This window comes from Anastrepha obliqua, chromosome 4, assembly GCF_027943255.1.
Source record: "Anastrepha obliqua isolate idAnaObli1 chromosome 4, idAnaObli1_1.0, whole genome shotgun sequence".
Classification (NCBI taxonomy): domain Eukaryota; kingdom Metazoa; phylum Arthropoda; class Insecta; order Diptera; family Tephritidae; genus Anastrepha; species Anastrepha obliqua.
The window spans coordinates 126,719,586-126,746,826 of record NC_072895.1 but is presented as its reverse complement, the minus strand read 5'-3'; the positions used below and the strand labels follow the sequence as shown (position 1 = coordinate 126,746,826).

Genomic DNA, 27,241 nt, shown 5'->3' with positions numbered 1-27,241 from the left:
GGTAGGTATGGGCTGAAATACGTAGAGGAACTGAAATACATATTTTTTTCGAATGACGAATAATTGAATAAAGAAAATTTAGAACAAAAATAAAACTGAAACTGTGGCGTAAAGGTTTCTATTTAATACTTTTTAGATTTTTTTTCTATAATCTCAAAATTTCATTTCTTATGTTTTCTACTTCTCCGTTATTTGACTCCACTTCAATGTCTTCAGCATCATCGTACACAGTGGGTTGAGCAAGTCCTAGCATACCTTCATTGAAAATTCTAAACTTACTCAGTGGAAGCCATTTCTAGGGAGCTGGATGCGCCCCTTAACTGTTTTCTACTTCTAACTAGTTCACTAATCTTTCATCGTCCGATGAATCGTCGAACCACAACTCCGTTGTACTCATTTTCACAAAAAATACTTTTTTTAACTTTTAAAAATGTTGTTAACAAAGAATTTCAACAAAATCGGTATTTCTTTTATTTTGATTTGCTGTATCAGCTGAGAAAAATTATCTATTGTAAATGCGTCGAGCGATCGAAATTCACAATAGTCCTATTCTTCAACGAATGAGCACCATAATACCAAATGAAAATTCGTTCGATCAGCACTTTCGACTACAGTCGAAGATCGAATGTTGCTCATAATAAGGGCCAGTAAACCGCTTATTTTTTCGTGTTTTCTTATAGAAATTTCTCGAACAATTGTGCAATGTATATACATATGTATATTAGAGAACTGCAAGCGGTTCTATTTTTCTGACTTGCGATCCACTCACAAAAAAGCGGTATCAATATGTACGACCCACGCAAACTAAGCGGTGTTTGCGCTGAGCAGAACCGCAACAGAGCAGTAAATGTTCTATGTATATCGTTTGTACATCCGAGTCTTTCTTTGTTCAGTCTTTGATTCGTTTATAACTACCGCTTGTGCGATCACTTCGGCTATGCGGTGCTACATATGACCGCTACTGAATGACAAAAATACTGAAAACACCGCCTGCACAAATAAATCATAACACACAAGCAAAAGAGTACCGCTTAAAAATATCTATGCCATCGCGCGTTCACTCAATACATAAATGATTAGCACTCGAAGGAGTCCACTTTCTTATTTATGTTTTTTTATCTTTGGTTTCGTCGGCAGTGCATTAACAAAGGGCACGAATCAGTCTACTGGCAGATATGTATGTATATTAATGTGTGCATGTGATTATATGTTTATTTTTAAAAGATTTATAATGGCGGAGAATTCAAATTTTATTGCTGAGAAAATTTCTTTATATCTTTATACATAAGCATCTTTAGAAGTAAGTTAAAAGAAAAATTATTATTTGTTTTTGTACGATAAGTAATTTGTAAAAGAATGAATTTGGATTTCAATTTTTATTTTAAAGTTCATTTTATTTTCTGTCATAATTAATATGTAGTAATATACAATAATATAATAAAATAATACCACTGCTTCAATAAAGAAAAAACTTTTCATTTAAAAATACTGCTACATATGTATGTATGTATAAAAATCCTTTTTCTCCGTGCGCTGCTATGAATTATACCTGCAGACAATCTCACTATTTGCAAGGGATGACGACGCGGTGTTTTCCTCATTTGAAAAATTTCACACGTCACACCGCTTAGCCGAAGTTGAATATACGATTGCTTTCAAATCTAACACCCGAGTATACGAGATATTCATACACTCAACAATCGCGGTAATAGCGGTATTGATCAGGACACACACCGCTCTTTTGCTTTCCGCTCAAATGCGTGCAGTTTTTCTGAAAATGTACTGTGAAGATCGAACAAAAAGAGAGCAGGTTTTGCATTTGACCGTCATGGAAATGAATGCTTGAGCTCAAATCACTTGGCGTTTGAGTATGAGTAGTGGTCTTGAAATTTTATTTGTGCAATTTTTGCGTTTCAGTTATAGAAAAACAGAGTATTGAAGCGGTGTGCAAGCAGTAACATTTCACCGCTGCAGTTCTCTGATGTAATAGGTCTATGAATAAGTTCGTGCGGTTTTTTTTCGAAATTTGAATTTCGGATCATTCCCATGGCTTTTAAACGTTTGGAAATGGTTGATTGATCAACTCCCAAAGTTTTTGCAACCTCTTCTTGCGTTTGAGCCGGATCTTGATCGAGCAATTCCTCCAATTCGGTATCCATGAACTTTGGCGGCGCGGCCAAAATCACCACTTTTAAAGCGTGCAAACCACTTCTGGCACGTTCGCTCAGCTAGAGCATGCTCACCATAAACTTCCACCAAGATACGATGACTTTCGGCTGCTTTTTTCTTCATATTAAAGAATTCCCCGCAAAAACACATTATTTGGCACGAAATTCGACATTTTCAAGTGTGGTAAAAATATTGTTGTTTACGCTTCAAATAAAAAACTTATACTGACGATACTGACGTTTGTGCCTTACGACAGTAGCTCTCCAATGAATGTTTGGAAATGTGGATCGATGGAATAATAATCAAGTTACGCCATTATATATGGTTTTCACATTTCCCGCACCCGATTTAATTTTAAAAATAATCTTAATCGTTTGAAATTGCAGCAGAAATTCCAGATTTTCGCATCATCCTCTCCAACAATTCTCATGTGTGCTCTGTAGGATTATGACGGATATATAAAGATCATTCGTGAAGTAGAAAATGCTTCTCTTTAGGGTCATTGCCTGGCTAAAAATTGAAGCCAATACTACTAGACCCAGTTATGGCACACTTGGACGCAAATTTTGTCTGACAAGGCACCGGCAAACCATTGTTGCCACCAACATGCTGCACCGTGGGCATTTGAAAATACCCCATATGACACTATCAGTTTCGCTTCATCCCAGCTGGAAGTTATAAGGACATCCGTCTTCATTTCCCAGCCGAAGCAGCCAGTTTAGCAAACGAGCGTGACCACCTACGCGAGGCCGATCCCGGGGATCCCCGCATAAGGGATCTCAATTTGGAGATCCGGCAACTGGTAAATCAGCACAAGCGGACTAAATGGGTTGAGCACCTGAAGACCTGTAACCTCACCTCTGGGGTGAGTAAGCTCTGGTCCACCGTTAGGTCGAACCCGACGAAGCACAACGACAAGGTGGCAATCACCTTCAACGGTTATACTTCGTTGGACCAGAAGAGATCCTGATGGATTAAACGCGCTGATGTGAAGCATCTGGGACCCCTGGGAGTAGGATTCTTCACAAGGGTCTTCAATTTGTCCCTGGCCACTCTCATCATCCCTGACAAGTGGAAATCAGGGAGAGTGGCCCCACTACTGAAACCTGGGAAACCCGCCAACCAAGGGGGGTCTTATCGTCCGATAACTCTCCTTTCCCCAGTAGTGAAGACACTTGAAGCCCTCCTACTCCCACTCTACACGACACACCTGGCCCCAGCCCCACATCAGCACGGATTCCGAGGAGTGCACAGCACCACCACTGCACTCACCGCCATAAACGCCCATATAAATCGAGGGCTTAACCAAACTCGCCCCTGCGAGAGGACTGTCCTAGTAGCGTTGGACCCAAAGAAGGCTTTCGATACAGTCAGCCATTCCACGCTACTAGATGATATTTATCAGTCGACACTCCCGCCAGGGCTGAAGAGGTGGTCCGCGAACTACCTGAGCGATCGGCACTCGTCAGTGATTTTTCGAGATCAAATATCAAAGCAGAGGAAGATTAAGCAAGGTGTACCGCAGGGTGGTGTCCTTTCTCCCTTGCTTTTTAACTTCTACATCTCGAAGCTCCCCCAACCACCAGCGGGAGTTTCCCTGATCTCATACGCTGACGACTGCACGATAATGGCGTCGGGCAATGACATCGATGGCCTGTGTTCCAAAGTGAACAACTACCTCACCGACCTTTCTCGCTTTTTTACTGCGAGGAATCTCCAACTCTCCCCCCACCCCCCCAAGTCCACGGCGACCCTTTTCACCACCTGGACAAAGGAGGTCAAGCTGTCCCTTAAGGTAAAAGTCGACGACACACCAATTACGACTGTAAATAACCCCAAAATTTTGGGAGTAACCTTTGACAGCTTGCTCTCCTTCTCTGCGCATACAACCGCAATTACCACTAAAGTCCAAAATCGCAACAAGGTCCTCAAATCGCTGGCCGGCAGCACTTGGGGCAAAGACAAAGAACTGTTGCTTTCGACATTTAAGGCAATTGGCCGGCCGGTTCTAAACTATGCTGCGCCTGTCTGGTCGCCTGCTCCCAGGCACGACAGGAGACACCTCCTAGACTACGCTGACGAAATCCAGGACAAAACTAACCGAAACCTACTGGACCGGACAGTATTTAGACAGTCAATAAACGACATTCACCGGGAGACCGTTACCACCTTCATGAACTCCCGTCCTGTGAATGCCGTAATCGGAGTCCAATCACCACCTATCGCAGATGAAGAGCTCCAGCTTCCCCGTGAGACTCGTGTAACATTGGCACAATTACGTTCTGGATACTGTAGCAGATTAAACTCCTATATATCCAGAATAGGACCTTGCGACGTCTACTACAGCTGCCATGTAAAGGAGCGCAAATTCGGTGTCGGATTTGTTGTGGGAGAGAGACTTCGTCGCCAAGTACTGTCGTTCACTCCGGTGGACGAGCGTCTCGCAACAATCCGCATCAAAGCACGTTTTTTTAACATCTCGCTAATTTGCGCCCACGCCCCGACGGAAGAGAAGGACGATGCGACCAAAGATTCTTTCTATGAGCGCCTGGAACGTTCCTATGAGCGCTGCCCCCGTCACGACATAAAAATCGTGCTTGGCGACTTCAACGCCAGGGTGGGCAAGGAGGGAATTTTTGGTCCCACAGTCGGAAAATTCAGCCTGCACAACGAAACATCCGGTAACGGACAGAGGCTGATCGACTTCGCCGGGGCCCGAAACATGGTAGTCTGTAGCACCAGATTCCAGCATAAGAAGATTCACCAAGCCACCTGGCTGTCTCCTGATCGAAAAACACGAAACCAGATCGATCATGTTGTGATAGATGGAAGACACGCTTCTAGTGTATTAGATGTACGTACGATCCGAGGACCCAACATTGACTCGGATCACTACCTTGTTGCAGCCAAACTGCGCACCCGCCTCTGTGCAGCAAAAAACGTGCATCTACCTTCGCAAAGAATGTTCGACATCGAAAAGCTGCAATCACAACAGACAGCCAGAAGATTCGCCACTCGACTCTCACTCCTGCTCTCGGAGAGCACTGCCCAACAAACCGGCATCCACGAACAATGGAGCAACATTTCTCGTTCTCTACGTACCGCCGCCGAAGAAGAAATCGGATTCCGGCGAGCCCGAAAAAACAATTGGTACGACGAGGAATGTCATGCTGCCGCAGAAAGAAAGGATGCCGCCTATAGAGCCACGCTGCGATCGGGCGCAACGCGAGCCATGTGGGATCGCTACAGAGAGCTGAGAAAGGAAGAGAGACGTATTATCCGAAAGAAGAAACGAGAGGCCGAAATACGTGAGTGCGAAGAGCTTCAGATGCTGGCCAACAGGAACAACGCCCGAAAATTCTACCAGAAAGTTCGGCGACTTACAGAAGGTTTCAAGACCGGGGCGTTTTCCTGTAAGAACAAAGACGGCGAACTGGTGACTGACGTACAGAGCAATCTTAAATTATGGAGGGAACACTTCTCGAACCTATTGAACAGTGACAGCTGCGCATGTCACCGAGAAAGTGAAGATCCCGATACCCCAATCGTTGACGACGGAATTGTCGTTCCGCTACCCGATCATGACGAGGTGAGAATTGCGATAATGCGGCTAAAGAACAACAAAGCCGCGGGCGCCGACGGACTACCGGGTGAGCTATTCAAACATGGCGGCGAGGAGCTGGTAAGGTGCATGCATCAGCTTCTATGCAAAATATGGTCGGATGAAAGCATGCCTGCCGATTGGAATTTAAGTGTGCTCTGCCCAATCCATAAGAAGGGCGATCCTGCAATTTGTGCCAATTACCGCGGGATTAGTCTTCTAAATATCGCCTATAAGGTTCTAGCGAGCGTATTGTGTGAAAGGCTGAAGCCCACCGTCAACCAACTGATTGGACCTTATCAGTGTGGCTTCAGACCTGGAAAGTCTACCATCGACCAAATATTCGCAATACGCCAAATCTTGGAAAAGACCCATGAAAGGAGAATCGACACACACCACCTTTTCGTCGACTTCAAAGCTGCATTCGACAGTACGGAAAGGAGTTACCTGTATGCCGCGATGTCTGAATTTGGTATCCCCGCAAAACTAATACGGCTATGTAAGATGACGTTGCTCAACACCAGTAGCGCCGTCAGAATTAGGAAGGACCTCTCCGAGCCGTTTGATACCAAACGAGGTTTCAGACAGGGTGACTCGCTGTCGTGTGACTTCTTTAACCTGATGTTGGAGAGCATCGTACGAGCCGCAGAACTTAATCGCTCAGGCACAATTTTTTATAAGAGCGTACAATTGTTGGCGTATGCCGATGATATTGACATCATCGGCCTTAACAACCGCGCTGTTAGTTCTGCCTTCTCCAAACTGGATAAAGAGGCAAAGCGAATGGGTTTGGTGGTGAACGAGGACAAAACGAAGTACCTCCTGTCTTCAAACAAACAGTCGGCGCACTCGCGTATCGGCACCCACGTCACTGTAGACAGTTATAATTTCGAGGTTGTAAAAGACTTCGTCTATTTAGGAACCAGCATTAACACCGATAACAATGTCGGCCTTGAAATCCAACGTAGAATCTCTCTTGCCAACAAGTGCTACTTTGGACTAAGTAGGCAATTAAGTAGTAAAGTCCTCTCTCGACGAACAAAACTAACGCTCTACAAGACTCTCATCATGCCCGTCCTAACGTATGGCGCAGAAGCTTGGACGATGACAACATCCGATGAAGCGACGCTTGGAGTGTTCGAGAGAAAGATTCTGCGTAAGATTTTTGGACCTTTGCACGTTGGCAACGGCGAATATCGCAGACGATGGAACGATGAGCTGTATGAGCTTTACGACGACATAGACATAGCGCAGCGAATAAAGATCCAGCGGCTACGTTGGCTGGGTCATGTCGTCCGAATGGATACAAACGCTCCGGCTTTGAAAGTATTCGATGCGGTACCAGCTGGTGGTAGCAGAGGAAGAGGGCGGCCTCCACTGCGTTGGAAAGATCAGGTGGAGAAGGACTTGGCTTCACTTGGTGTGTCCAACTGGCGCCGGTTAGCACGAGAAAGAAACGACTGGCGCGCTTTGTTAAACTCGGTCAAAATCGCGTAAGCGGTTATAGCGCCAATTAAGAAGAAGATATCCAGAATCGACCCCGACATACCAAACACATGTCCGGCATGTGAAGGTACCCCGCATGACACTAACCACCTCTTCACATGCCCCCTCAAACCGACTCATCTAACCCCCCTCTCCGTCTGGACCCAACCTGTCGAAACAGCATGTTTCCTGGGCCTACCACTAGATGAGCTAGACGAAGGCGACCGATGATATACTAACACAGACAGGGCTACCTATGCTGTTAAAATAACAACAACAACACCATCAGTTTTTCATATGCCCACTCATGCCCAATGCCCCTACCATGCCGAACCAGTCTGTTTCCTGGCCCCATCGTTAGAGGGCCTGTAACTTCACTGCACCTCTCAGAGTTTTGAGTCACCTCCACACCTCGCTTGTTCCGACTGAATACAATATTCTGCCAAAATGAGTTCGATTTATCTTGGCGTTCTTTAGCAAAATCTAACTTTATTTACTGTTCTCCTTTAATATAATAATAATACGCCACCTTTACTACTGAAACATACGGATTACGTTTGTGGCAACACAGATTGAACAGACGACCCGATGGCAACCGTGACAATAACAGGACAAGAGAAGAACGCCATTGAACGAAGAGTTTTGAGTTTCATCTAACCGCCGGCGAAGACGGACGTATATACCAACCCGCACATACGACATTAATATTATACAAATTTATTTTTAATGAAGTTAATTCTTATAATTGTATTTCTTACATACTAGTGTAAATAAATAGATAAAAACGAAACAATTGCCTACTATACCCACAGTGGTGACCCCGTAAAAAAGGTGATAGTGAGCAAAAAAGTGACGAAAAAATTTGGTGCAGAGCGTAACTGCACATAAAGCGAAACAAAAAGTGACGAAAAAATTCAGTTAAGTCGGTGCAGAGCGTACTGCACATAAAACGGTACAAAAAGTGACAAAAAAATTTCGGTTAAATCAGTGCAGAGCGTAACTGTACATAAAACGGTAAAAAAAAAGTGACGAAAAAATTCAGTTAAATCGGTGCAGAGCGTACTGCACATAAAACGGTACAAAAAGTGACAAAAAAAATTTCGGTTAAATCAGTGCAGAGCGTAACTGTACATAAAACGGTAAAAAAAAGCGACGAAAAAATTCAATTAAATCGGTGCAGAGCGTACTGCACATAAAACGGTACAAAAAGTGACAAATAAAAATTCAGTCAAATCGGTGCAGAGCGTAACTGCACATAAAACGGTAAAAAAGCGACGGAAAATTACGTGAAATCGGTGCATAGCGTAACTGTACATAAAGCGGGACAAAAAGTGACGCTAGTTTTAGGTAACCTAAAAGTGCATGTGCGGTGTAAGAGTGACGCCAGCAAAAATTCCTCGACCGTTACAGAAGCCAACTATCATAACGGCACACGAAGTAACGGTTCCTTCACAGCTACGTGACCCAACAACATGAACGTTAATGCAGAAGAAAACGACGATAGCAACGCAGCAGGTAACGAGGGTGCAGACGCCGACGCAGACATCGACAGTGGCAGACCGCAAATCAACGCAGTGTTTGGAAAATTACCGTTTCCGAAACTGAACTCGAAGTATAACATCGAATCATGGTTTATCAAGGTAGATGCATGGTTTGAACTACATGGCTTTGGCGTACGTAAGGAAAAGGATAAATATACCGCCATCATTGCGCATGCTGATGATTATATCCTCGACCAAGTTTTTGAGCTTGTACGCAAGCCACCAACAATGTCACCTTATTCCACGCTAAAAAAGGCCATCATCGAAAAATTTAGTGATTCAGCTATGGCACGACTCGACAAACTAACGGGAATTCAGTTAGGTGACGGTAAACCCAGTCATTTGCTGAGCCAAATGCAGCGAACAAACGCGACGAACGATGAATCCGTCATACAACAATATTGGCTGAAACAACTGCCTGAAGCTGCACGCGCCGTTATCGCCGGGATGCTGCAAGCCCAGCCAAGCACACCGTTACACCAACTCGCCATCACCGCCGATGCAGTACTCGACGCACTAAGTCGTGATTCCAACTCAGCCCCACCGGTTCCAGCAGCAGCCGTCAGCGCTATCGAAACTCCTACAATTCCTACAAATCAATTCACCGTACTCCAAAGGCAAATCGAAATACAAGACATCGCCATTGAAAAATTAAGCAACAAATTAAGTATGCTTATGTCACAAAACCGCAGCCGACAACGTGAACGTTCACGGAGCAAGGCCAAACGGCCGAATACACCACATCGCAGTACCAATATCGAACAATTACCGACCTGTTGGTACCATCGTGAGTACGGAACTCAGGCCCGTAAATGCCGAAATCCATGCGATTTCCCTGCTAAAATCAAAACTTCAACAAAAAACTTAAATCTGCCGTAAGGATAGAGCTCGACAGTCCTGGCAGGGTAACATCGTCGAGCAACAAATCACAATGCGAACTAGAGGTAAAATATTCCGAATTCACCAAATCTAAACGTTTTTTCATTCCTGACAGAAAATCTACTCAATTACTACTGTGTCCAAAAAATAAGGTGACATTGTATTTATTTTGAAAATTCTTTATTTATTCTTCCAAATCAATTTCATCCCCTTCAAAGTAATCCCCTCCCGACACAATGCACTTATGCCAACGTTTTTTCCAATTTTCGAAACACTGGTTGTAGTCACTTTCCGGGATGGCCTTCAGTTCCGTCTTCGTTGCGGCTTGAATCTCCTCTATCGTGTCAAAACGGTGTCCCCGGAGCGGTCTTTTGAGCCTGCTGAACAGCCAGAAGTCGCACAGTGCCAGATCAGGTGAATACGGTGGTTGCGGAACGATATGGGTTGAGTTTTTGATGAAATGATCACGAATTACGAGTCCAAAAAATTCAATGTTTTCGGTACCAGTCGAGATTTGACGCGCTTGAGGCCCAAAACATCCTTCAAAATGGTATTGACTGAGCCTTTCGATATGCCAACATCATCAGCAAGGTCTCTAATCGTTAATCGACGGTTTTTCAACACCAAATCTTTGATTTGTTGGACGTGAGCTTCGTCAGTTGAGGTTGATGGTCGCCCAGGACGCTCTTCGTCTTCGACACGTTCACGACCGGCTTGGAACTCACTATACCACTTGTAAACATTTTTTTAGACATAGCCTCATCACCAAAGGCTTTCTGCACCATCCTCAACGTATCCGAAAATTGATTCCGCAAACAAAATTTAATGCAAATTCTTTGCTCAACAAATTTCGACATTGCAAAAAACGAGAAACTCACTTTTAGCAGCTCACAAAACGACGCGTATCTCAAACAGTAAATGAATATTTCACATGAAATTTGACATAGATGTCTCTCACAGTACTACCAACCTAAAAAAAAAAAGAATTCTCCTAATCCTTCAAAGCGCGCAGTTTAAAATCAAATGTCACCTTATTTTTTGGACACAGTAGTATTTTTGATCGACACCGGCGCAGAAGTATCGGTCATCCCAGCAACTCGTGCGTGTCGCTTGTCAAAATCTAACGGTTCCACGCTTTACGCAGCAAACGGTACAGCCATCAAAACGTATGGCATGATACGTCGCACACTTGACTTCGGCCTTCAGCACAAACTTACTTGGGATTTCGTCATCGCAGAAACGAAATACGCAATCATCGGTGCGAATTTCCTCCGCCATTTCAATTTAATCGTCGACATCAAAAATTTTACACTAACTGTCAGCACTACAGCACCAAGGCGCGCGAACATATGCACCTTCGGAAAAACAACAAGCTTCGAAACACAAGGGTACAACACTGAAATCGCAAACCTACTTCTCGAGTTCACTGAGATCTGTAATCCAAACGCATTAGCTCCATCAGCATCACAGACCGGAGTAACGCATTCCATCGAAACAAAAGGCCCGCCTGTTTTCGCACGACCAAGACGCCTTCCCGCAGATAAACTTAACGCGGTTAAGGAAGAATTTAAATTTTTAAGCAGACTCGGTATTTGCCGCCCGTCGAAAAGCTCCCCATTGCACTGGTCAAGAAAGCAAATGGTGAGTGGCGTCCTTGTGGCGACTATCGAGCCCTAAACGCGCAGACCATCCCAGATCGTTACCCTTTACCACACATACAAGATTTCACACAATTTTTTTACCAAAAAAACTTTTTCAGTAAAATCGATCTCAATCGAGCCTACCACCAAATTCCAATCGAGCCCAATGACATTCCAAAGACGGCAAGAGCAACGCCGTTCGGATTATTCGAATTTACGCATATGACATTCGGCTTGTGCAATGCTGCACAAACCTTCCAGCGTTTATGCACGAAGTTTTCCGTGGACTCGAATATGTGTTCGTGTACATTGACGATGTGTGTGTCGCCTCAGAAGGTATCGAGCAACATAAAGCGCACTTAAGACAAGTTTTCGAACGACTTAAACAATTTCACCTGACGATCAACCTTAATAAATGCAAATTCGCTCAAAAACAAATTTCATTTCTTGGTCATATCGTCACAGCAAAAGGTATTAAGCCATTGCCGGAAAAAGTTAAAGCAATTTCCAATTTCCCTCTGCCAAAGATCGCCAAGGAATTGCGAAGATTTTTGGCAATGATTAATTTTTACCGACGCTTCCTACCTAACGCAGTAGATCATCAAATACCACTGGTCAAATTGATACCCGGAAATCGAAAGAACGACAAGACCATAATCAAGTGGACCGACGACTCAGTCATTCATTTCAACGAGTGTAAGAAACAACTAGCAAATGCTACACTCCTAGTTCATCCAGCACCAAACGCCCAAATATCGTTGAGCACCGACGCCAGCGATACCGCTATTGGCGCTGCACTTCACCAAATCGTCCACAACGAGTTTCAACCGTTAGCATTTTTTAGCCAAAAACTCACTGAAGCACAAAAAAGGTACAGCACCTACGACAGAGAGTTACTCGCAGTATATCTGGCAATAAAACATTTTCGCTGCATGTTAGAAGGAAGACCGTTCGAGGTAAGAACTGACCATAAACCACTTATTTACGCATTTCATCAAAAGCTTGATAAAGCATCACCACGACAGCTGCGCCAGCTGAACTTCATCGGTCAATTCACCACGGATATTGTCCACGTTGCCGGCACTGCAAATACGGCAGCCGACACACTTTCACGCATAGAGGCAATCGAACCAAATTTTGTCGACTACAAGCACATCGCCGAAGATCAAAAACAATGCCCAGAGCTGAAAAAACTCATCGACGGCAATACATCCTTGCAACTGAAGTGGATAAGCATACCCAACTCCGATTTTAAAATATGCTGTGATGTAGCTACATCAGAAGTACGACCGTTCATTCCACAATCGCACCGTAGGAACATCATCGAGAGAATGCATAAAATTTCGCATGGGGGTGTGCGCGCAACAACGAAATTTATCAAAACACGTTTCGTTTGGCCGAACATGGGAAAACAAATAGCTAACGTAGTCCAACGCTGTCTAAGCTGCCAACGTACCAAGATCAGTAGACACATGCGATCCCCACTACAACCAATTTCGTTACCATCGAGTAGATTCGAACACATTAATATCGACATTATCGGACCGCTACCACCATCAGACGAATACCAATACTGTCTTACCATCATAGACAGATACACGCGTTGGCCTAAAGCAATCCCAATTAGAAATATTACTGCAGAAACAATCGCTAAAAAACTAGTCAGCGTTTGGTTCTCACGATTTGGTATACCCGCACGTATCACTACCGATCAAGGTAGACAATTCGAATCACAGTTATTCAACGAGTTATCACGCATGCTAGGCATATCACACTTACGCACAACGGCATACCATCCACAAGCAAATGGAATCATCGAACGTTGGCACCGCTCTTTGAAAACAGCAATTACCTGTGATGAACGAGATGATTGGATTAATCGCCTACCTATAATCCTACTTGGTCTTCGAACAGCATTCAAGCCTGACATCGGAGCAACAGCTGCACAACTCGTATATGGTGCTAATCTCCGGTTGCCAGGACAATTTTTTCACGATCGCCATATAAATCAGCCACAATCGGATTTTGCCAAACAGCTCATTGACGTTATGATAAAAATACGACCAACCCAAACCGCAAATCACGACGACACAAAAACCTTTGTATTCAGCAAACTGGCAGAAGCAACGCACGTATTTGTGCGCAACGAAAAAGCACGACCTGCGTTCGTACCAACATACGACGGACCATATCAAGTTATCTCCAGACACCCGAAATACTTCACCATCAAAATCAACAACCACAACAAAAGTAACATTTCCATAGACCGACTAAAACCAGCCTTTATCGAAACACTGCAATCGGATATCCAACCATCGAAAACGTCAACGCAACAAAATCCAGACCAATCGCAAACAACAACATCACCATCGAACCAGATATCTACAAGCAATCCGCCTACAAACCGTATCGGACGAGAAATAAGACTTCCCGTACGTTTCAGAACGTGAAGTCTGGGGGGACCTATGTGGCAACACAGATTGAACAGACGACCCGATGGCAACCCTGACAATAACAGGACAAGAGAAGAACGCCATTGAACGAAGAGTTTTGAGTTTCATCTAACCGCCGGCGAAGACGGACGTATATACCAACCCGCACATACGACATTAATATTATACAAATTTATTTTTAATGAAGTTAATTCTTATAATTGTATTTCTTACATACTAGTGTAAATAAATAGATAAAAACGAAACAATTGCCTACTATACCCACAACGTTCCTTTCAAAGCGTAAAAGCTTTATCGTTGTTTATGTTCAATTTTGTAAGTTTATGTACACTAGAATTATCCCGACTATATGGCCGATTTCCCGCAAAGTTTTATATAATAAATACGGTTTTTATTAGTTTATCACTTCGAACAAAATTTCTAAGCCGCGAAACATTGAAAAACAATTTTTTCATTAATGTTCGTTAATTATTATATTATAAATGTGTCAGTGAATTTGCCAAATGCCATAAAAATATACCAGGTACCCAACGCCTAAGGACGGAAAAACTAAATACGTTCGTGGACGCTGCGAAACATTTTTGTATGCAGTACGATAATATTTATCGAATAAAAGACGTTGTAGGGTTTGCAATTATTTTTTAATACTTATATTTATATTTGTACAATGGCGATTTTAAGAGTTGTTTCTATTTCTTATTTAAAGCAAAGTAGAGAGAAAACCATCAAATTTTTAATTAATTTTTTAGTTTAAAAAATATATATCTACATATGAAATGCACTGAATATGCGTTTTTAAATTACAGTGAGTGCCACTCAAAATGGCCCACATGTAAAAAGTTTACAAAACGTGGTATAATTCCAAAAACTTACATTTTCTTTTTCAACTTTTTTATTTTTCTTAAACTATAGATAATAGCCAACAAAAAAACGTAAACATATTTCATTAATAAAATAAAGTTTTCAAAATTTACGAGAAAGGAACAAAACACATGAAAAATGACGCGCCACTCAAAATGACCCACTCATTTAAAGCAACTCATATAACGGTATTTCACGAAACCTGTTTGTAAATTTTTGTCTGTTTAGTTGGTTTGAATACATTGTTCATGTGATCAACTTATTAGTTGCGTGTGCGAATTTAAGAGTTTGAGATATTGCGTATTTTCCTAAAATGGCTCCTCAAACCACAATAGAAATACGAAATTTGATAATACAGCATTATAAAAGTGGTAAAAGCCAAAGAGAAGTAGCTGTTATGGTTAATAGGTCACGCAGTACTATAAAAAATATAATAAAACGTTATAATGACGAAAAACAAATCGCAAACAAGCCAAAACATCCTGGTAAGAAAGTGCTGACTGAACGTGAAGAGCGTTGGATTCTACAAAAAGTCAAAGTAAATCCACGATTAAGTGCTCCAATTCTTCGAGATATGTTAGCAGAAGCATTTAATATAAAATGCAGTGCAACAACCGTCAGAAGGGTTCTTCATAGAGCTGGTTTACATGGAAGAATTGCCCGGAAAAAACCATTTGTAAGTGAAAAAAATAGGAAAAATCGTTTGGAATACGCTCACACCTACTACATGAAAGATTTCGAATTCTGGAAAAACGTAATTTTTGTTGACGAATCCAAATTCAACTTATTCGGATCAGACGGGAGGGTAAACGTATGGCGAAAACCGAATGAAGAGCTGGATCCAAAACATCTTCGACCTACAGTAAAACATGGTGGTGGGAACGTGATGGTGTGGGCTGCTTGTTCGGCTTCAGGTGTTGGAAATTTGTGCTTCGTGCAGGGTAATATGGATAAATTTCAATATTTGCAAATTTTGCGAGAAAATCTAAAACAAAGTGCACAAAAGCTGCGAATAGAGAATACATTTCACTTGTATCAAGATAACGACCCAAAGCATTCCGCCCACATCGTCAAAGAATGGTTATTGTATAATTGCCCTAAAGTCTTAAAAACACCTCCACAGTCTCCAGATTTAAATATAATAGAGAATTTATGGCAAAAATTGGAAGTTGAAATTTGGAAGTGAGCAATATCAAATATAAACGACCTCAAGACTGCCCTAATGGAGGAGTGGGAGAAAATATCTCCAGACTTTACAAAAAAATTGGTGGAATCCATCCCTAATAGGTTGAAATCGGTAATAAATCAAAGAGGTTATCCGACAAAATACTAGTTTTAAGGAAATTTATGATTTTTTTTATGTATATAACTAAATTTAAATGAGTGGGTCATTTTGAGTGGCGCGTCATTTTTCATGTGTTTTGTTCCTTTCTCGTAAATTTTGAAAACTTTATTTTATTAATGAAATATGTTTACGTTTTTTTGTTGGCTATTATCTATAGTTTAAGAAAAATAAAAAAGTTGAAAAAGAAAATGTAAGTTTTTGGAATTATACCACGTTTTGTAAACTTTTTACATGTGGGCCATTTTGAGTGGCACTCACTGTATATTCAACTCTAATTTCATTAACGTAATCAACAAACACAAGAAAATTCTTTAATTGTAGTTGTTTTTTATATATGCTCCTATCTTCCAGGTCATTGACGGTATGGCAAAAAATTAACTCATTGTCGCCGGGCTTTTTCAACTCAGAACATTTAAAAATTCATTCCTCGCTTTATTGTAAGCAAAACATAAAAAAATGGTAGCTTTCAAAATGCAAAGCATCCGTGCTTGTTTAACACGTTCGCGGATGTTAATGCTATAGCATTCATTTTTATAGTGATGCGAAATGACATGAATGCTACAGCATTCAAATTTTAAAGCCAAGGTTTGTTCATATAATTTCATGGATATCACATTCATTGGATATTACAACTAGTTTCAAAAATAATTGCCTGTCTATTTTTGCAGCTCCCTGAAATTTTTAGTGTCCGCGAACGTGTTAATTAAATTATTGTTGCACCTAAACCATCTATTGATATGGATATCCATGGTTTGGGCACTTCATTTTTTACGATTTTCTGATTAGTGTAACATTATTGTGGAACATTAAATTGCCATTACTAACCAAGAACATACATACCTATGCATATGTTAAGTACAGCAAGTAAAAAAAGTTTTGGTACCGTAAGTTCTTTACAACATTCGCATTGTCTCATGCCATTTTTTCCTCTATTTTGCATAAAAATATAGTTAATACCACAAAAAAGCCACATTTCTAAACTTAATATAACATAAAAAATAGCCAAATTTTCAAAAAAATTTCGAACTCTTATTTCGGTTTATTTATTTCTGGGGCAACAAAGTGCAAGTTTGAAGTTGTCGAAATTTTCCGTTGATTTTTAATTTTTTTGCTGATCGAAGAAAATGCAGAGACCCTCGCCGAAAAATTTATTGAAAATCAAGGGAAATTCTCAACAATTCATATTTGCACTTTGTTACACTTGTAAAAAATTTAAAAATTCTGTTTGTTGAAGTCACTGTAACAAACATCGCTTTATTGTGATGGCACAACCTAATGTAAGTTTCCTTACGCTTATATGTATGTATATTAATATAAATTCATGTGATATGTACACATATGTATGTGTGTGTTTGTTGCAGTGACATGCAAAATGAACAAGACTAATTGCTTTGGTTAAAACGAGATAGCTTGTATTATTAATACATAGTAGGCCTTGATTTTATTACATAAATACCTAATTCCTAAGACTCTTTATGTATACATATATGTATATGAATTATAGCGGGACTTATGTTCTTATTTCTTTGTCTTGAATTTGATTTTGTCGGTTAAGACGCGTTCAATTTTGTATATGATTTTCTGCGGTGACGGGTCGTAAAAGAAGAAAAGAATTGAAATAAAAATTGATGAAATATAAAAACGTGGTGGTTTTTTTTAAGAATTGGAAGCGGTTAAATTTAATTAAATATTTAAATTAAATAAATTTATTTTAAATTTAAATTTAAATTAAATTAAATTTAATTAAATATTTTAACAGGTTATGGGCCCAGACACAAATTGTGGTCGTATCTTGTGTCTGGCTTAATTAAAGAAAGTGTTGCGTTCGGTTGAAGAAATAAATAAATAAAAGTGGTATTAACTGTGGGCAAAAGCCGAAAGAACTGCCAAAAGTATTACAATATAATTCAATTTTTAAGCGATTCGTTTTTAAGTTTTGCTAGTGCAGAGTGTACCGCAAGAGACATTTTTTTTTAATTTGGACAAAATATACGAGCGTAAAAGTGTTGCATCTCAATTGTCCGTAAGAAAACAATTACTTTCGTTAAAACTAAAGCCAAATTTAAATTTAATGAATCATTTCAATGTGTTTGATGACTTGGTCACAGAATTAATTATTTCGGGTGCAAAAGTTGATGAAATGGACAAAGTATCACATTTGTTACTAACTCTTCCCTCGTCATATGATGGGATCATAACAGCAGTCGAAACTCTGTCTGAACAAAATTTAACTTTGGCATTTGTTAAAACCAGGCTGCTGGATCATGAAATAAAATTGAAATTGGCACAAAAAGATACGAGCTTAAAAGTTCTGCAAGCTGTTGGAAATTGTGAACCTAGTGAATACAAAGCAAATAATAAATTTAAAGCAAATAAAAAGGTTAACTTAAAATGTCACCATTGTAAGAAAATCGGGCATATTAAAAGAGACTGCTTTATATACAAAAGGCAACAGAACAATCAAAATAAAGATAAAGCTAAGCAAGTGCAGACGGCTGCTGTCCAATCTAATACCGGTTTCGCGTTCATGTTAAAAACTGTAATCAACTACGAAAATAAAAATTCGAAAAATATATTTTTTATTTTGGACTCAGGCGCATCCGACCATATGGTATATGATAAAAGTTTACTGCTAAACGGTACTGAGTTGGAACAGCCAATTAAAATTGCAATTGCCAAGAGTGAGGAATATACATACGCAACAGCTATGGGCACGATGAAGATGAAAAACTCCTGGCAGTCAAATGTAACGCTTAAAAAAGTCTTATACTGTGAGAATATTCCACAAAACTTACTATCGGTAAATAAAATGACGGATGCCGGCATGAAGGTTGTATTTTCGACAGGAGGTGTGGAATTATCAAAAGGTGGTGAGGTACTTTTTAAAGGTATGTGTTCTATTAATATTCCAGTTAAAGGTATGTGTTCTATTAATATTCCTGTTAAAGGTATGTGTTCTATTAATATTCCTGAAGTTTGTTGTAGAGCATTTATAACAGAAAAAATCAGTAAAAGCTCATACAAGTTGTGGCATGAACGATTAGGTCATATTAGTAAAGGGAAATTAATAGAAATGAAACGAAATAAAATGTGTGAGGATACAGAGTTATTAGATACTATTAAAATTGATAATGATGTCTGTGAGGCTTGTATAAAAAGGAAACAAGCACGATTGCCATTTTCAAAGTTTAAAGATAAGGATGTATGTGGTCCGATTACGCCTCCTACAGTTGATGGTAGAAATTACTACGTAATTTTTGTTGATCAATATACACATTATTATGTAACATACTTGATAGCCCATAAGTCAGATGTGTTTGCTCATTTTAAAGACTTTGTTGCAAAAAGTGAAAATCATTTTAATCTAAAATTAGTAAATTTGTATGTCGATAATGGTAGGGAATGTTTATCAAATGAGATGAGAGAGTATTGTGTTGAAAAGGGTATAAGCTACCATTTAACAATTCCGCATACACCACAATTGAATGGTGTATCTGAGCGTATGATAAGAACTATAACTGAAAAGGCACAAGCTATGATAAATAGAACAAAATTAGATAAATGTTTTTGGGGAGAAGCTGTGTTGACAGCTACTTATTTAATAAACCGAATCTCAAGTAATCCTCTATATGATAAGAAAAAAACTCCTTTTGAGATGTGGCATAGTCGAAAGCCAAACTTAAAATATTCGAAAGTTTTTGGCTCTACAGTTTATATGCACAACAAAACAAGAAAGAGAAAATTTGATGAAAAATCTTTAAAATGTATACTTGTTGGTTACGAAACAAATGGTTATAAGTTATGGGTGTTAGAGGAAAATAAGTTTGTTGTAGCCAGAGATGTAGTTGTAGATGAAATTAATTTGACTAACACAGAGATTTTGGAAGTTGAAAGCCCTGAAAGTGGTTGGGCTATCCAGAATGATAGTATGGATCAGCAAAATGAATCACAGCATGAAAGTAATGAAAATATGAAAATTAATGTCCCGAATGAGAGTAGGGAAAATAGAATATTCCAGAATGAAAGTAAGGAAGATGAACAGGGTTACTTTCAAAATGATAATTTCCTGAAAGAAAGTAAGGAAGAAGATGAGCCTAAATCCCAGAATGAAAGTATGGAGGAAAATATTGAAGTGAGACGAAGTGATAGGCTGAGAGATAAACCACCAAAATCTTACAGATTTTTGGATTTGGATAGTTGCCTACTATACTCACAAATGTTTTTTTCTGATGTACTAAACAATTATGATGAGATAAAATACAGGCATGACAGATTAATATGGGAAAAGGCAATTAAAGCAGAACTAGATTCTCATATATTGAACTAGCAAACCCGGCCCCCTTCGCTGGGCACACTAAAATAGAATAGATATGGTTTAGAACAGAAAATATATGGTTTTCATATTATTTATTTCTTTATTCTTTATTCAAGCGCTTTGGCATAAACAATATTTTTTGTTTTTCTATTTGTTTTTGAGTAAATATAAAATATAAATTAAAAATCAGGAAAAAAGAAGATTGTTTTTAAATTTCAAATCAACGCATATGAGTAAACAATCGTCTTTTTTCCTGATCATCCATGAATTTTTCGTTTCAATTTATAAGTTTTATTAAGCATTGGAGCTTTTTTAACTATTATCCATTTATATTTTTCAAAAAAAAAAACGAAAAAAAAATTTTTTTCCACGAACACATAATTTCATTCGGATTTCACATTAAATTCTCAAATTTCGTGAGGAATTATTCACTGTTCCAAAATCCACTCCAAAAAAATTCACAAACAATTTTTACATGTTGCACTTACGTTTTTTCCTTATGGCATCCAAATCAGAAAGAAATATTGACACATTGTAACTCACACTGTCAATTTGACAGTTCAGTTCCGCCCCAAGCGTTAAAAAAGTAAGCGACATTATGGCTGGCTCAAAAGAACGCTGTACCCGTTGCCACTGCTCCGAATTACAACCAAACTTTACGAAACCCATTTTCAATACTTACTTAACAATGTGCATAAGTTTGGTTTAATTCGGTGCAAATACACGGCGGCTCCACGTTTTGGCATATATTTCGAGACCCTAGTCATCAATAGGTATGAAAATTACCCCGTATTAAAGCACTTATCAACAGCTTTCATTTGATACCCATATTGTACATACACAACCAAAGGTTACCCGGGTCCACGTTTTGACCTATATCTCGAGACCCTAGTCACGGAGCGGCATGAAAAATACTCTGTACTAAAGCATTCACCAACAGCTTCAATTTGATATCCATATTGTATAAACACATTCTAGGGTCCACGTTTTGGTCTCTATCTCGAGACCCTAGTCACGGAGCGGCATGAAAAATACTCTGGACTAAAGCATTCACCAACAGCTTTCATTTGATACCCATATTGTACATACACGTCCGAAGGTTACCCGGGTCCACGTTTTGACCTATATCTCGAGACCCTATCTACCAATAGGTATTCAAACTATACGGAAACCATCTTCAATACCTCCTTAGCAATGTGTGTAAGTTTGGTTTAATTCGGTGCAAAGACACGGCGGGTCCACGTTTTGGCATATATTTCGAGACCCTAGTCATCAATAGGTATGAAAATTACCCCGTATTAAAGCACTTATCAACAGCTTTCATTTGATATCCATATTGTACAAACACATTCTAGGGTCCACGTTTTGGTCTCTATCTCGAGACCCTAGTCACGGAGCGGATGGAAATACTCTGAACTAAAGCATTCACCAACAGCTTCCATTTGATACCCATATTGTACATATACATCCGAAGGTTACCCGGGTCCACGTTTTGACCTATATCTCGAGACCCTATCTACCAATAGGTATCCAAACTATACGGAAACCATCTTCAATACCTCCTTAACAATGTGTGTAAGTTTGGTTTAATTCGGTGCAAAGACACGGCGGGTCCACGTTTTGGCATATATTTCCAGACCCTAGTCATCAATAGATATGAAAATTACCCCGTATTAAAGCACTTATCAACAGCTTTCATTTGATACCCATATTGTACATACACAACCAAAGGTTACCCGGGTCCACGTTTTGACCTATATCTCGAGACCCTAGTCACGGAGCGGCATGAAAAATACTCTGTACTAAAGCATTCACCAACAGCTTCAATTTGATATCCATATTGTATAAACACATTCTAGGGTCCACGTTTTGGTCTCTATCTCGAGACCCTAGTCACGGAGCGGCATGAAAAATACTCTGAACTAAAGCATTCACCAACAGCTTCCATTTGATACCCATATTGTACATACACATCCGAAGGTTACCCGGGTCCACGTTTTGACCTATATCTCGAGCCCTATCCTTCAGTAGGTATTCAAACTATACGGAAACCATCTTCAATACCTTCTTAGCAATGTGTGTAAGTTTGGTTTAATTCGGTGCAGACACGGCCGGTTAGCGAACACACACAAAAAGTTGACTTTATTTTATATATAAGATTTTTTTCAGTTTGTGTCCGAAAAATCCAAATATCTTACGGAACCCTATTTTTTCCAAAATAAAATGTAATCCATGTTACTCGTGGATAATGTAGTTTTCGAATGGTGAAAGAATTTTTAAAATCGGTCCAGTAGTTTTTGAGCCTATTCGTTACAAACAAACAAAGTTTTCCTCTTTATAATATTAGTATAGATATTTACTCAAAAACAAATAGAAAAACAAAAAATATTGTTTATGCCAAAGCGCTTGAATAAAGAAAAAAGAAATAAATAATATGAAAACCATATATTTTCTGTTCTAAACCATATCTATTCTATTTTAGTGTGCCCAGCGAAGGGGGCCGGGTTTGCTAGTGTTATCATATTTGTATGTTTCCATATAACTTCTGTTTCTTGTTAATTTTGAGGAGGTGTGTTGAAGTCACTGTAAAAAACATCGCTTTATTGTGATGGCACAACCTAATGTAAGTTTCCTTACGCTTATAAATATATATGTAAATATAAATTCATGTGATATGCACACATATGTATGTGTGTGTTTGTTGCAGTGACATGTAAAATGAACAAGACTAGTTGCTTTGGTTAAAACGAGATATGGCCTCTGGCAACGCTCCAGCATGCTTGTCCAGCAGGCTTATATGTGTGCGTGTCGGGTGCTTGACGCTAATATCTAAAATTTTTGATTTTCATCATGCAAAAGCCGACAACAAGTATGTGTGACACGAAGCAAGTACGAGTGTCACCCGACACGCACACATATAAGCCTGCTTGACAAGCATGCTGGAGCGTGATCAGAGGCCAATAGGTTGTATTAATACATAGTAGGCTTTGATTTTATTACATAAATACCTAATTCCTAAGACTCTTTATGTATACATATATATGAATTATAGCGGGACTTATGTTCTTATTTCTTTGTCTTGAATTTGATTTTGTCGGTTAAGACGCGTTCAATTTTGTATATGATTTTCTGCGGTGACGGGTCGTAAAAGAAGAAAAGAATTGAAATAAAAATTGATGAAATATAAAAACGTGGTGGTTTTTTTTAAGAATTGGAAGCGGTTAAATTTATTTTAATATATATATATATATATATAATATATTTTAACACTGTTTAAAACTTTGTTTCATGAGGCTTTTAATTAAACTAGAAACTATACTAAAATTAACGAAGTGGAGCATTGTAAACGAAAAACTTTTCTGACTGACTGTATGAATGTATATACATACATGTTTTGGTTTGTTTACTCTAGAATTTACAGCATATACATAGTTGGTTATTGTTCTGAAATCTCTACTTGTATGCATTTGAAACAATGTTCACTTTTATCATTTTTTTAAACCCTTTATGACTCTCCCAAATGCTCCATATCGCAACGCAAGCGCAGAAAACTCAAAAATACCATTATGAGAGAAATGTCAGTGGCGGAAGAGAGCATTAAGAGAGCGTTAAGATACATATTATAGTGGGTCATTTGGAGAAAACAGAACCTGCAAGCATATTTGTAAGTTTGTAGGCCACCAATAATAACTCTTGGCTAGAGCGAAGGTACGTGCTCCCAGCTATGTATGTATGTACATTTGTAGCTGATCTATGAAGCTTATCCAAACAGTTGTTGCGCGTTGTGTGTACTTGCCACCAGTCAAACTACACTCGCCAAATCAGTTTTATTTAGTAGACGCACTACGACGGATCGGCTTTTTTAGATGTGATTAACGTTGATTGTGCAAGGGTTGGATTTAATTGAAAACGCAATTAAATAAACTAACGATAAATAGCACTCGGAAATAATTAAAGAACAAATGGTTGGTTCATGCCAATATATTGAAGATAAGATTCTATAGCTTTGAACTCAACATTGCGTGCACAATTTTACTGGCGAAGCAGGGTCGATTCTTTAATTGAACTCTTTTAATTCGAATCAACAAATTTAATGCGCCGCGGCATTGTAGCAACCGCCGCCACCGACACTATTATCATTGCCATTATTAGAACTATCATTATTGGGATTAGAAATTACCATTTGAAGTGGCAAATGGCTCAATGTTATTGAGAAAGGAAGTGTAAGCAAAGCCATCGACATACATATATAAACATTATTGACTACCTCAATTTTACTATTTACGAGATCCACCAAAAAGTAAATAAAACAAATAGTGAACAATGACACGCTTGTTCAAACACAAAGTTTTGCTCAATTGCTGCAATCTTCTTTTTTTGGTAAGCCTAATTTTTTTTATTTCAAAATATTTACTCGTATTTATACATAAATCTATAATTTTTTTTAATTTTGCATACATTAAAATTTATCTACATATACAAATGTACATACATATTTGATTTGGTCTATGACGTACTAGATTTGGATAAAGTTTGTTTGTTTTCACAGCAGTGGTTCAAAAAATGAAGGACTCTAAAAAAATATTTCTGTTTCCGTAGCATTCAAATATTTGTTTATTTTGGGTGGTTGTTGTTGTTGTAGCAGCATAAACATTCCCCATAAATGCACGGGAGGGCTACTAGAGTGACAGTCCTTGGCCTGATATAAATCCCGACCGTTCCGGTAACGTAGAGCCGACTGTCATGGGCAGTAATTGCTTTCGCTTAATCAAACAACTTGATCAAGTAAACTATGTTTATATATTGCAACCAGAAGTTATTTCATCTTGTGTTAGCATTTTTAATGAGCAAAATTAGTCCATACATATATTTAAAAAAAACCCACGGTGCATCTGCTAGTCCAAACGATTTTCGGTGTTGTACGTTATGCTTCGTTGCTTATATAAAACAAATTTTTTGTTTCCTTTGTTGATGGTGGATTTGGCGTTAGGTTTATTTTCGAGTTTTTATCTACCTTTAATGAAAATATTTTTTACTAACAGTTACACTTTTGAACTTTCTATGTTGCTACGCTCATACCACCAAGGCAAAATAAAAACAAAGCACATCTGCATTCTTATTGAACAATTGATGGTTTCACATTGGCCACAGCGAGATTGTAATCAAAAATTTGTTTGAGTGCATTCCGCGATATTAGTAATATAATAAATGTCATTAAACATAATTTAATTTTTTTACAATTTTGAAAAATTAATCCTAAATAAAGTTTAATCAATTGCATTTATTTTTCTTTTTTTTTTTGTTGCAGCTCTGTGGAATGACGCTCATCGTTTCCGGTTTCTATTTGTTCACCGATTCCAAGCGCATCCTACTTTCTCGCTTGTTGGCTGCCACTAGTGAGAAACTCAACAACTTACCTCAGCCCTTGTTCTACTACATCTCGGTTGGTCTGGCTGTGGCCGGCTTGGTGGCAGTGCTCGCCGCTATAACCGGCTTTTGGGCGTCCTGTCTACACACTTACTGTTGTCTCAGTTTATATTTCTTCGCTGTGGTCGTCTTGCTCTTAGCCGAGTCGATGGTCTGCCTGGCCATCACTTTGTGGCCCCACTGCCTGGGCATCAGCTTGGATGAGTCTAAAATGGTAAAGACCCTGCAGGGCAACTATGGTGTTCCCGGTAAAGAACAGTTCACCATTGCCATGGACTTGGCACAAGCACGTTTCGGTTGCTGCGGAATGAATAGCGACATCAATTATGATACCTCTCTCTGGAAGTTGCAACGTTATGGTCAACGTGAGTGGGTAGTACCACTCACCTGTTGCATCTTGACAAATGCCAATGAGAAGATGTCCTACTTGGATCCAAAGCCAGTGAATGAATCACAGTGTCAAATGTTACAGAAATCTGATTTTGCGGAACATCGCCATACAGCGCCTTGCCTCACTTATTTGGACAACTGGTATCGTGAGCAGTATGTGCTGTTTTTGTGCGCCAGTCTTATTGTTGCCATTGTGGAATTTTGTGTATTGCTATCTATAATTGTGAATTGCACAAAAATAGGTAGCAAACATTTTATGGTAGAGAAATCAGCAGAGATGCGAAATGTGCGCGATAAAAGGCGCCAAACCTTGGTGGAGAATATTTACAAGAAGGATATGGAGTTGCGGACGGTAAATGCCACTTTCGGAGGCAATGAGGATAGCATATTTTCTGAAGATTTAAAAGAGATATATATACAACCACGTAATCTGTACAAACAACGGCACAGCACCACCTTCAAACCAATTGCCAGTGACAGCAGTTCCCCGAAACGAAGTTACTTAATATAGGAAACAACCGCAAACATTTGACTGTTCATCCGCTATGCCTCCCGGCACTGTGTGTGAGGCTGCAATATTTATAAATTAAAATCTCTCGTACTTTGTATAGTTGTTTTTTTACTACTCGTACCGTAAACAATAAAATAATACCAAAGTGTATACAAGTACACATACATATAATATATGTTACCATGACACATGTTCACATAATCACTACATATTATAAAACAAAGCCGCTTTTTCTGTCCCTATGTCCACGTAATCGCTTAAATCTTTAAAACTACGCAACGGATTTTTATGCGGTTTTTTTTTAAAGATAGATTGATTGAAGAGGAAGGTTTATATCTATATAATGTGAAGAAATATATAAAGGGGGCGTGGCAATCGGTCAAAATGTGGCAAAATAACATAATTTTTTTGTTTTCACGGCCATAAATCATAAACGAATCAACCAATTAAAATGAAACTTTCTTAGAGTTTAACTTTGAAATATTTACTTTCGTTATGCATCAAACAAAACATTGATATATTTGTTATTTAACCAAAATTGTTTAAACAAAAGCAGCTCTTTTTCCAAAAAAAGCTGTTTGTGTGTTTATTCGCTGTCAACCGAATGAAACAACAGGCGTTAAG

General features: G+C 39.1%; 1 protein-coding gene across 7 annotated transcripts; it reads left to right on the top strand.

Annotated features, from left to right (window-relative positions):
* Positions 1-537: 537 nt before the first annotated feature.
* Positions 538-26,782, top strand: LOC129245691 (tetraspanin-11). 7 transcript variants are annotated; one of them, XM_054884028.1, is made up of 4 exons: positions 12,979-14,083; positions 16,326-16,411; positions 17,734-18,862; positions 25,598-26,782. In XM_054884028.1, exon 4 carries the CDS (start codon positions 25,607-25,609, stop codon positions 26,615-26,617), a length of 1,011 nt encoding a protein of 336 aa, XP_054740003.1. In that variant the 5' UTR covers positions 12,979-14,083; positions 16,326-16,411; positions 17,734-18,862; positions 25,598-25,606; the 3' UTR covers positions 26,618-26,782. The 7 variants fall into 7 exon arrangements, with proteins under 7 accessions (XP_054740000.1, XP_054740003.1, XP_054740005.1 ...); XM_054884030.1 differs by lacking the exon at positions 16,326-16,411; XM_054884029.1 differs by lacking the exon at positions 17,734-18,862.
* The last annotated feature ends 459 nt before the right edge of the window (positions 26,783-27,241 follow it).